The 12,422-nt window shown below is 49.2% G+C and overlaps 1 protein-coding gene across 1 annotated transcript; it reads right to left on the bottom strand.

Moving 5' to 3' along the window:
• Positions 1-3,963: 3,963 nt before the first annotated feature.
• On the bottom strand, positions 3,964-6,981 carry Slitrk3 (SLIT and NTRK like family member 3). Its single transcript, XM_042678820.1, has one exon. It carries the CDS (start codon positions 6,979-6,981, stop codon positions 3,964-3,966), a length of 3,018 nt encoding a protein of 1,005 aa, XP_042534754.1.
• Between the last annotated feature and the right edge of the window lie 5,441 nt (positions 6,982-12,422).

Here is a 12,422-nt window from a genome sequence, read left to right as displayed (position 1 = left end):
AGTATAAATCACTTAAGAATGGGCTGATCCTTGATTTCCCTTTTCTTTCACGATATCTTGATTTGTAATTGTCATTTGTGTCCCATTTTGTGATCTATTTTGTGAATTTTCCCCTTGTCATAGCCATTTCATACCAAGTGCAGAGTTTCTTGGCTTAGGCGATGTGAGTACAGTTGGATAGGACTGCACAAATAAAGGATTTAGACAGCAAGAATGAGAGCAAAAGGCCACAGAGGGCTCCAAAGTCTTCTTGTCTACAATCACATTGCGTTCTTCATGATCCTCAAAAGAAATAGTTTCAAATAAAATTGTTTCAAACTAAACTTGCCAAGAGAGAGGAAATTTAAAAAAAAAACTTTCCTAACTCAGTCATTAAACTTTCCTTGTCTTTCTCTCTGAAGTTTTATTACGAATATTATAGTTTTTATCCTTATTGATAAAGTATTCTGCAATTAGATGCAATATCCTTCTGATTAAAAATATAGCTATCCACATAAATCATCTCATGATAAACACTATGTTAAAAATGTTTAAAAGATTACTAAATTAAAATGACTAGTTCCTTTGCAATTACTTTACACTAATTATTTCATATCTGAATAGATAGTACAATGTTTACTATTTCCAAGTATTATTACTGTTATTAGTCATAAAAAATAGCTATAAGAGCAAATATCTGACTGCTTTGGGAGCAAATCATTGCTATAAAGTGAATGATTTATCTTTCTTTAGAAATAAATACTGCAGTAAAAAATAAAGCAAATCTTATAGGTACTTATGGTAATTAGTATCAGTGCAACTTCATGAAACCGTACCTGTTGTTGTAAATCAAAGCCAACATTAAGTAATATTAATGCAAAAGTTAAAGTAAGTGGCTTAGCTAGGGGGTAGAAAACACTATGAAAGCAAAAAATATCCTTTTTGATTATAAAATTCCATTCTCGTATACATTTATTTTGTCATTTAAATAAATATATTCCTCCTTCAAAGCTAAAATTACTACCTATATTTAATATAAGGCAGTCAGTCCCACTTTCAATATTGATAAATAAAATATAAGCACTGTAATTTAATCAAGTGTATTGCAATTTGATAGGTGTATGGACTCTCATTTTTCAAATATCAAATGCTCCCAGGTCTGTGAGTACTTTAGCCTGGTCGGTGAAATATATGACATTATGCTTATGTGCATGATTTTTACTAAAGTAATCATTAGAAGGCTCTAGCTTTTAACTTTGATATATTCTTTCTATTTTGCACCAAAATAATCTGGTTAAGGTGAGCAGACATCCTATATAAAAAGGTAATCTACAGAAAAATGCAAACTAAGAAGACAAGGGAGCAGGACGAGGAGGAAGAAGAAGAGGAGGAAAAGGAGGAGGAAGAGGAGAAGGAAGAGGAAGAGCAAGCATATGTCAACTTAATACTCAATTTTACTTCCTTGAACAAGAAGACCTGTAATTTAACTTTTTTATATAAAGACATCCTGATTTGTGTTTACGAGCTCTTTTCCTAAAATAATTCCCAAACAAAATTCAAATACTTAAAGGCAAAAACTTGTAGAGGTCAAACACAAAGTAATACTGAAAAGTTCCATATGTGTGTCTATATAGGTATGACTTTTATTTGTGTGCATATTTGTTTTGGCATCTATATGCATTTATGGTGTCTAAATAGGTTCTAGACATTCACAGGCTTTATTTTCTTGGTGTAATGCCTTACTGTTGTACCTGCCACTCAGCTGTAGAAACTTCCGTACTTGTTTTTTTCTTTGTGGGGGAAAATGTTATGTAAGGCATCAGTTACTTATATGAAATACATTCAATGTGTAATGATCATCTCTACTAAGGACAGTTTGAGGAAAAATTAGCAAGCAAACAAGGTCCTTGCTGCACAAGTCTGTAGCTAAAGACTCTGGGTCTCTGAGGCTCTGCTGCCCTCTACTGGTTGTGCTCAAAGCTCTCTGTTTCCATCGAAATACATCCTAAAATCCAATTTTCTTTGGTTTTGGCTCACTTTTAAGTGGCTCATAACCTGGATTACTGTCGAGTTAACCTTACAACATCATCATAATATCATATAGAATAAATCAATTCATTCAACATACTCTGTCTTAGGTCAAACATTTTGGGGACCCTTTGCACGAGTCCTTGGAGAAATCCAGTGGCCAAATGTAACAGCAAAATTGATCACAGATAACAGTACCTGCAAAATCACTCTGGTTTCAAAGCCTTTGATTTTGATTAGGTCGTGTGTGCTCAGAAAAGTGTGATTGTATGTATGGGAACTGAGCAAACATGTGCACGATCTTGATGTGTTTTTTTAGATAGCAATTTCACTGCCATTTTTCTATCTTATGACAACACATGAATCTTACTTTCTTCGAATTAGTCCTGTATTTCTAATTAATCTAGTTAGTCTATTTCTGCCAAAGAAACAGTGCCTTGTTGGATACTGAATTTGAACTTCACAATCCAAGATTGTTTTAGGCAAACTTACAAGGAAAGTTCGCAATTCCCCATTGTATCCTGGCATGAATAGCATACCTCACGCTTGGCAATAAGTTAGCTTTTGGCATAACAAGTAAAACAAATCATTATGTGCTATAAATGGGAACATGAAAAGGGATGGTATAGCTGAAATCTAAGGTTCAACCTCTGTATCTCCTATATAGGATGTATTATGATTTTTTTCCAAAAAAAAAAGCTTTATTAAGAAAGCTATACCGGACGCATCATCACTATACAATGATTAAACATTACCTTTACAATTTATAGTCACTGAAATTACAGAATAAATATATGCACATTTCTTTCTTTGTGTGTGTGAGAGAGAGAAAAAACATTAAAAGTGCTTCTTACAAAGCTGTTAGTGATATATACCAGTTGCTTTTATTTTTTAATATTATTTATATATGTATATATGTATATATAAGAAAGTGCAGATATTCTCCAAAAAACAAAAACAAAAACAAAAATGAAAACAAAGCAACCAAAAATCTTGACATTGGGAAGAGGGGTGATAAAGATGCGGCGGCATCCTGGGTGTGTCTCCAGCGTTCACTGCTGTCGCATCCGGCTGTGCGCAGGGTGGTAGGAGAGACATTGCGGGCTGTACACCAGGAGTGGACGGCAGGCGATGCTATGGAGAGGAGACAAATGGATTCAACCCCAACTAAGCAGATTGGGCTGCATGGGGGTGGTGTGTGTGTGTGTGTGTGTGTGTTGCACGCACAGACTGCAGGTGTAGGGATTGAACTACGCAAGGACTTCGTCGATTGCCTATGAGCATGGGAGCCAGAGACAACAGAGTGAGAACATTCCAGCAAGACCCGCCCCCTCCCTCCCGCCCAGTCTCGCAGTTTTCAAGCATGCAGCAACTGCAGTGTTGATACATATACAGAATCTGTGCCATGACGGGAAAGAGAAAAGGAAGCTCCACGTGGCCAGCCCTCCCTCCCTCCCTCACAAACAAAACCACAACGAAGGAGAAAAGCTTCCTGAAAGAGAAAAAGGAAAAAAAAAAAAGAGAAAAATAAAAGAAGACAGGTTGAAATTGACTTCATTAGGATCAAAAGTGATCCCTCCCCTCCCCCCCCCATACCTTACACATGGCACAAAGTCTCAAGTTTCAGTATAAAAAAATAATGATAACATTTGCTGGCAAAAGTCTGCGAAGGCACTTCATTGATTAATGATCTGAGGATGGCCCTTCCTCCAAGTCACGTGGGCAGAGGGGAGAGCATGTTGTCTGTGTTCTCTAGTGAGCATGCGCGTTCGGTTCTGGTCAGGGCAGGTGGAATGGGCTCACAGGATAGAATTCTTTTATTTTTTTTTCCGTTTCTTTTGGAAACAAACAAAAAGAAAAACAGAAGGGGAAAAAAAAAGAACACCAAAGGGAGGAAAAAAAAAAAACAAATCAAAACCCGAAAGACAGCACTTATCCATCATCCTTCTCCGTGCGTCAGAACCTGTAGGTTGTCTTTTCCAGGACTTCGAGGTAATCCGGCTTGGTTTGAAGTTTGGCCCTTAACTCGAGGTAATCGCTTTTGGGGGTCTGATGGTCTGTGAACCCCTTTCCGGCTGAGAAGAGGAGGGTCTCTTTGAGCCTGGCGTCGTGCTGCAGGTCGGGGTACTGCATGCCGGGCGGGTGCACGTGGAGCTCCTTCAACTTGGGCACGGTGCCGTAGAGACAGTCCACGAAGCCCACGGTGCACGGGGCGGCCTGCGGCCGGTCCCGGTCCAGCAGCACCCCGCTGCCCCCGGGGGGGAACAGCACCACCCCGCCGTTCTTCTCATGGTGGCGGAATCCAGCCAAGTCCCCCCCGGGGCTGGCCACGCCCCCGGCCACGCCCCCGACCACCATGGCGGCCGGGCGGTGGTGCGCATGCGCCACGGTGACGATGGTGTTGAGCTGGGAGCTGGACACGGCCAGCGCCCACTCCTGCTCCTTCTCCAGCAAGGTCCGGTAGCTGCTGGCGTTCTCCTTGGTGGCTTCGGAGAACTGCGCATCGCCCAGGCCCGGGGGTCCCGGGGGGCCGGGTCCCCCTCTGTCTGCACCCCCTGGGGGGTCCGCCCCGATGGGCGCAGCCACCACCACCGCCGCCGCCGCTGCCTGCTCCTCCTCCTCCTCCCGGGGCTTGTAGATGGGGTTGTTGCACATCTGCGTGACGGGGTGCGGGATGTACTCATACACGTGGCCCACGGGCGGGGGCGCCTTGTCGGGGGAGGCGAGGGCCGCCCGCCCCCCCAGCCCCCCCACGCCGCCGGCGCCGGCCCCGACGCCGCCGCCCCCGACGCCGCCCCCGCCGCCTCCGTCCTCGAACAGCCGGTGGCACTGCATCTGGATGCCCGTCAGGTCCACGCCCTCGGGCCGCTTGCTGCGGAAGGGCAGCTTCTTCCGACGGCGCCGGAGCACGTAGGCGAAGAGGCCGGCGGCCACGAAGACGGCGGAGAAGAAGAGGACCAGGAGGCTGAGGATGAGCACGGAGAGGGGCACGGGGCCCCCCGGGGGCGCGAACTCGTAAGGGGGGGACCCACGGGTGGGACCCCCACCGAGCAGCGGAGGCCCCCCCGGCAGGCCTCCTCCTCCTCCCGCCCCGGGCGAGGCAGCGCCCCCGGCGGCCGGGACGGTGCGCAGCAGCTCCGGGCACAGCACGTCCAGGTCGATGGTGCGCACGTCGCGCTGGGTGAGGTTGTCCGGGGTGCGGCACAGGACGTCGCCCACCACGCTGACGGAGCTGATGGTGTCGATCCACTGCTTGAACGGGACCAGGTCGCACGTGCAGTCCCACGGGTTCTCGTTGAGGTCGATCTGCACGATGGCGTTGAGGTGCTCCAGCACGCCGGCCACGGGCAGGTGCAGGAAGTAGTTCTTGCGCAGGTTGAGGCGGGCCAGCGAGGTACCCGCGAAGGCGTCGGTGGGCAGCGTCCGCAGCAGGTTGTTGTTGAGGAAGAGCAGCTGCAGGTTGGGCATGAGGCTGAAGGCGGCCGGTTGGATCTCGCGGATCACGTTGAACTCGAAGTACAGGTAATGCAGGCTCTGCAGGCCCCGGAACATGCCCGGCGTCAGCTTCTCCAGGTCGTTGCCGTTCAGGAAGAGGCTCCGCAGGTTGGGCAGGTTGAGGAAGGCGCCATCTTGGACGTAGGAAATCCGGTTGTTGCCCAGGTGTAAGAGATCCAGGGAGGAGAAGTTCCAGAAGTCCGAGCGGTAGATCTTCTGGATCAAGTTGCTGCTCAGGTAGAGTTTCTTGGCATTCAGGGGCCTCGGGAGGAGCTCGGAAATGTTATTGAACCCGCGTTCCTTGCAGTTGACCGTCAAGCCCAGATCGTTGATGTGCAAGTTACAGGTGCACCCGGTGGGACAGATGATCGGGATGGGCGGCCGGGTCTGGTAAGGAGCGATGGGAGGTTGGTTGGGACCGGGGTACAAGGCCTGGGACGTGGAGGGGGGCCGGGGCGTCCGAGGCTGCTTGGTGGGCTTCGGCTGCTTATTCGAAGACTTGTATTCGACGGAAGAAGCCGTGAAGTGGACCGAGGACAGCATGGAGGACGGCTTGGTGGGCCACATGTTCTCCTTGTTGGAGGACAGGTGCGGGATGCCCAGGCTGGCCTCGACCTCCGAGTCAGACAGCAAGGGGCAGAGCTCCGTCTTCCTGATCTCACGCAGGTCCTTGCCGTGGAAGTGGAAGGGGGTCTCGCACGTGATGTCCCCCACCAGGGCCGTGTAAGGGATGCGCTCTAGCCAGCTTTTGAGCTGCACGATGTCACACGTGCAGTTCCACGGATTCTCCTCCAGCTGGAGCTCCATGAGGTTTCTGCCGATGTGATCCAGCATGCCTCGGTAGAAGAGGACCTTGAGCCGATTTCCACGCAGGTCCAAGTGGGTCAGCGAGACAGCCTTAAATAAATTGGTGGGGAGCATGGGGATGAGATTATCGTTGAGAATGAGAACCCTCAACTTACTTAGGTTCCGAAAGGCCCCGCTCTCGATGCGCTTGATGACATTGTAATCGGCCTGCAGATATTCCAAACTTTCCAAGCCCAGGAAGGTGTCATTCCTGAAGACATCTAACTTGTTCTCGTGCAGGTAGAGCCGTTTTAAGATCCTCAGGCCGTTGAACGCTCCCGTTTGGATATCCTGCAAGGCGTTGTTGCCCAGGTTAATGGACACAGCATTATTGAGATGAAGAAAACTGTTGGTGTACAGTTTCCTCATGGAGTTCCTCTGCAGGTAGAGTTTGAAAGGTCTGGACCAGAACTCGGTAATCTGACTAATATTTGTAAATCCTTTACTGTCACAATGTATATGGAAGAGGCTCTCTTTGACTTCGCAATAGCAAGGATCGAAGCAAGGCTCGTCTATCTCCTCCGAGTCCTCTATGAGGGGGATGGGGGTAGTCCACGCTAGAGCGATTGTGCTCAGCAGAATGAGCCACAGCATCCTCCGTCCGTACAGCACCCGGGCTATGGACAGCCGCATCACTCGTGGTGGGATACCAAGCTGTGACAGAAAGAGAGAGGCGGAGTTTTAAGAGTGTAGTCAGATGCCCTCTTTGACTCCTACACGGAAGGCTATTTTGGAGATGGGTAGATTAAAACCTGAATGGATGTTTGACCTGAGCTAACAACAGGCCTCATGGTCACGGTGGCTCCTGTATTTTAAATGGAAGGGAACCTGCAATACCGAGCCAGAAAGGGACATTTTCCAACCCCAAAGCAGTTGACATTCTCTCTTCTCAAAAGCACACAACCCTAGGGCCTCCTAGGCCTTAGGCCTACAGGGTCAGGAGTGTTGGCAACCAAGTGCCCTTAGACGTGTTTGACTGCTAACAAGCAGGTTCCCATCAAACACGAAGCTGACTGGAACTCTGACGGAAAGAAAAATTCTCCTCAAATGAGACTTTTTTTTCTTTTACTATTAAAAAAATATGACCCAGGCCAGAGTTATTAAAGTATGATCAAGAATTGAACCTCTTGCCTAGTACCAGATCTTGGGGATGTAAAAGATGTTTGGCAGTTTAGAAATGCTTAACATTTCTTCTAAGAAACTCTCAGAACATGCACAATAACAGGATATGGTCCAGTAATCCACTAGACTCAATTCCCTTTGCCCAAGTAAGGGTTAGCAGCATCTCTTTTGATTAAATAAAGAACTCTTGCATACATGGTCATTTCTCTGTTGAAATCACCGGGAGATCAGGCCTGCTACACAATGTTCCTGCACAATTATCAGAAATAAATGTAGTGACAGCTAAAGGTGGTTAAACTGGGAGTGTCTCATTTCAACACTTGCAGAAGCTAGTTTGTAATATCTGCCTGTACCTTACACAACAATCCAGGAAATTTAAAAGTTTGAATGGACTGTGTGTGTGTTGGGGGGGGGGGGGGGGCGGTTAAATGGAAGGGAGGTGAGTAGATAAAGGCCCAAGAGGGTAGAAATCTCAATTTTTAACTGCTGGTCAATCAGCTATCATGTGAAATACATTTCACAAATAGATGTTTTTTTCCCTAAAATCAGGAGAAATAAGTACAGGAGGGTGGGGAGGAGGAGGAGGAAGCTGAGGAGGAGGAGGATGAAGAAGAGGAGGAGCAGGAAGAAAAGAGGAGGAGGAGGAGGAAGAAAAAGCAGAGGAGGAGGAGGAGGGGGAAGAGGAGAACCCATCCCGAGCTCTCTTGCTCTATCATCAGCATATGAAAATATGTACATGAATAAATGATAATATGCACTTTTATTAGATTGTTCTTCCTGAGTCACTGAGATATCAATCAAAATTGAATGGCTCATTTAATCAATAAAATTTCAGTGGGGTTCCAAACGTGTCTTTTCTCCCCACACATACATAGATACACCCACCTAGGAAAACTCCTTTCCCTTGAAACACAACACTATAATTTACAGAGAAAGTGAAAAGAATGCTTCACATTCAATGTGTGTATAATGCCCGCCGCTGTAAGGAAAACAGAAAGCAAGGAGACATTGGCTTCAGGCAAGTAATACAAAATTTTTAGAAACAATTAAACAGGAAAAGAGACTGAAGGCAGATGAGGCAGCATTGCAGTATGCTTTCGTCTGCTGTCTCCCTGATAAAATACCCACATCTATTTAAGTACTTTCTCCTTCCCCATTCCGTTCCTCAGTGGATTCCCCCCCCCCCCCCCCCCCCCCCGCCTTTTTTTCTTCTTCTTACATTCCTGAGGTTTCTAAAAGGCAGGCTCTAGATAGCTTTGACTTACCTATTTTGCAGATTTTTTTTTAAATTTGCACTGAACATTGAAAGAAGAAAACAATCAAATAAATCTTGACTTTAAGGATTGTTTCCCCTTCTCACCGTCTGACTGGCAGAGGCAGAAGCCGAGGGGACAAGAAGAGAGGGGGGAAGGGGGAAGGACTGACAGGGAGGGGGGGAAGCAGGCTGCCGACGTGCTGTGAATAAAAAGGGCTCTTCAATGGGTTTCTTTGGGAGCTGTTTGCCCCCCTCAAAAGAGGAGGGCGGTGAAGGGCTGCAGTCTCCCAGCTCTGCTGGCGCGGCGGTAGCTGACCTCCGGGGTACCCGCTGCTCATCATTGAGCACCGAGAGAAAGGCCTAGAGCCAAGAGAGGCTGTGCAGAATCTGCACTTATGTGGCTATGGGATTTTTTCTCTCTCTCTTTATAATGTGCAGTAACCCCGAATCTTGTTTTCCACGTCATGAAAATGAGCTCCAAGAAAGGAACGCGCTGAACATGGGGTCGGGAGCGAGCACTAGGGAGCTCTGCGCTCTCTCTCTCTCTCTCTCTCTCTCTCTCTCTCTCTCTCTCTCTCTCTCTCTCTCTCTCGCTCTCTCTCGCTCTCTCTCTTGCTCTCTCTCTGTGTCTGTCTCTGTCTCTCTATCTCTTTCTCTCTGCCCTCTCTCTTAAAGGTGAGAGGAAAAAGTAGAGGTGTCAAGATGGCACATTTGCACACATGAATAACTAATGATAATAACACAGAAACGAGAACTGGGCAAAAAAGAAAGCCCAGCCTGCTTTCATGTGAAAGTGGGTGGTGGGCAGATGTTGGGCCAAATCCACATCTCAGCCCAGCCCCTGGCTTTGGCTCTCAAGGAACGCATCCTCTGGGCTTGTCTCTACCTCTTTCCTTTAGTGCAAACGTTTTAGAAAGTGAAACTCCTATTTCCCTCGGAATTGCCAGCCTGCCAGCCTGGTAGGGGGCTACCCCCTCCCCTTCCTGAAGCAGAAGAGATGCATGTGGCTGTTTCTGTCTGTGTGACCACCCTCCCCCCACCCACAAAAAAAGAGCGAGCCCAGTCTAAGCCAATTGAACTGAGTTTCTTCTGCATCTTGCTTCCATCTCTTTGCGTTTGGAATCCTTTTGTTATGTATGCTGCAGGGCAAAACCTTTGGTTCCTCCTATATATTTTCTTTCAGCTTAAAAAAAAAATATATGTTTTAAAGACAAGCCAAGGCCCTGGAAGAAGATGCCCACTTCAATAACATCCTTCCATCCCTAAGACCTCGCCAGGACAGAGAAGGAATTCTGGGCTTAGATTCTCTTTTTCTCTTTTCTCCTCTCCTCTCCTCTCCTCTCCTCTTCTCTTCTCTTCTCTCTTGTCTCCTTCCTTCTCCCCTTCCTCCTTCCCCCATCTCCTTCCTTCCTTCCTTCCTTCCTTCCCTCCCTCCCTTCCTTCCTTCCCTCCCTCCCTCCCTCCCTCCCTCCCTCCCTCCCTCCCTCCCTTCCTTCCTTCCTTCCTTCCTTCCTTCCTTCCTTCCTTCCTTGCTTCCTTCCTTCCTTCCTTCCTTCTCTATCCAAATAGTTCTCCGTGGTAATTTCAGAGAGGGCATAGTAGGGAGTCCTAGGACTGGAGCAGATGGAAAGAAGATGGCACCAAGTGGAGTGAGGCCACAAGAACCTACCACAAAGAATTCTCGAAGGCTCCACTGTCAGGTCCAAGGTCCTACCTACAGCTAGGAAATTGAGCTCTGAGGCAAAACCGGGGGTAGCCGAGTGTGCAGCAGAGTCAAGTCAAGGGAGAATGGTGTCATGGATACCTCCTCTTCTCCCCTCCTCCCCCATCACCGCCCCCACCGGCCAGCGGCGCACAGGTAGGGGGATGGGAGTGACTTTCTGTCCTCTGAAGAGCCAAACTCAATCTCAGTCGCCCCAAAGCTCCAAGTTAGTCAGGAGACATGGTTTTCTCCTAAAGCACTAGATGCTAAAGAAAAAAGTAGCCCGAGTAGAAATCTCTTCTTACCACTGTAACATTCAAAAAAACAAACATCATCTAACTCAACAAAGCTCTCTCTAAAGTCACAGAGCATGCACTGGATCTTTTGGGGACCCTCTGAGCCCCCTACCCCACCATGGTGAAGGTTGGGAAGTGGCTGGACAAGCCAACCTTTTCTCCACCCTTCGTGTTCAGGACGCACCCTGCGCTCCCCTAGGTCTCCAGCAAGGATGCAACCTGCCTCCTGTCAGAAGCTCTAGTCTCAGGGCCGCCCCAGCTGCAACCCCCGCCCCCACCTCGGTGCCAGGAGTGATTTCACGAAGGCGCTGGGAGGGCAGCAGCCTTGGCTGGGAGAAATGGCTCATCGGGACGTGGCCCTTAGCTTCCCAGCGAGGGGAGATGGTGCCCTAGCCATCAGGCCAGGCTTTCCCTCCCGACACCCCCTCCTCTCCATGCTGTGGACGAGGGCCACGTCCCGAAGCTCTTCCCACCCTTCTCCCTGGCTTTATCTCAGAGACAGCATGTGTGAAGATTAGGAAAGCCTCCAAAAGTTGGGGCATGGAGGAAACTGGGGGTCCCTGGTTCCTCCTGGATATTGCCTGGAGCTTCCAGAGCACCATTTGTCTGCCCAGAGCTAGGACAAGAAGCCCTTTCTCCCCAGGGAGCCCTTCTCCCCCCCTCTCCGTACGCGCCCCCCCCCCCCGCACCTCCCTGCCTCTCCACCTCATCCCCCCGATACTCGAACTCAGGAATCCCTCCACAGCTCAGTCACACATTCCAACATGGAAGCAACACCTCTCCTTGGGAGCAAAATAATTAAAACGCTGCATCATTCATTTTTTTTTTCCGAAGAGCTTTTCGAACCTTCTAATGGAAGCTTTGCTAATCTGCGGGAGCCAGCAGAAGCCACAATGGCTCTTTTAGAAATGAGCATTTTTATGATTATATATATGCATATATACACATGCACACACACACACACACACACACACACACACACACACACACACACACACACACAGCTGTTTTCCTTCTCTTAAAATACCTCGGAGCGGTCCCCGGGGGAGGGCTGTGGCTCAGCCACCTGGCCTATTTGTTGGAGTTCGGATCGCCACCCCCCTCCCCCCCCTCAGGAGAAGGGGGCCCGGGGTTTAGCTCAGTCTCCAGTAACCCCCCCCCCCCAACACACACACCCCCATGTCACTAACTGATCCCATTTAAGAAATGCACCAGGTCTCTGGCACCTGTGCCTGCCTCCCTGGCGGAGAGAGAGCTAGCTGGGCTTGGGTCCTCCGGGAGAGCGGGCAGGCGAGCGCTCTCTGCAAGGCAGATGCACGGCTTTCAATTAGGCAAAGTGGGAAAGGATGGCGGCCGGTACCTAGCGCTGCGGAGTGCTCCGGAGCTCCGGGGCTGGCGATCGGGGGCTTCCGGGCGGGAGGGGCGAGGTCTGCGCCAGGCCGTCCTGCATGCTTCGTACCCGGGGCTGGGGGGCCTCCGAGATTCTCTTTCTGGCTAGCAACTTTGAGCCAGGCTGCCCGCGTTCGTGCCTCTGCCTCGAGGTCCGCCTCGGAGACTCACCGCCGGGGAAATGGTCGCCTCCTGACCGCGGGGCGAGCGCGCGCGGGGCGCACCGGGTGCGGGCTGCTGCCCCGGCCCGACCGGAGCTCACGGCCGCAGCGCCAGCCGCCCCCGGGGGGCGCCGCCAGTGGATTTTCGT

The sequence above is a fragment of the Dipodomys spectabilis genome, unplaced genomic scaffold, assembly GCF_019054845.1.
Source record: "Dipodomys spectabilis isolate Male_0828 unplaced genomic scaffold, ASM1905484v1 ptg000050l, whole genome shotgun sequence".
Lineage (NCBI taxonomy): Eukaryota > Metazoa > Chordata > Mammalia > Rodentia > Heteromyidae > Dipodomys > Dipodomys spectabilis.
The sequence above is the reverse complement of the archived record's forward strand: the minus strand, read 5'-3'. Positions and strand labels throughout refer to the sequence as shown.

Coding starts and splice junctions, on each gene's coding strand:
- Slitrk3 (XM_042678820.1), bottom strand. CDS start 6,981: ATGCGGCTGTCCATAGCCCGGGTGCTGTACGGACGGAGGATGCTGTGG.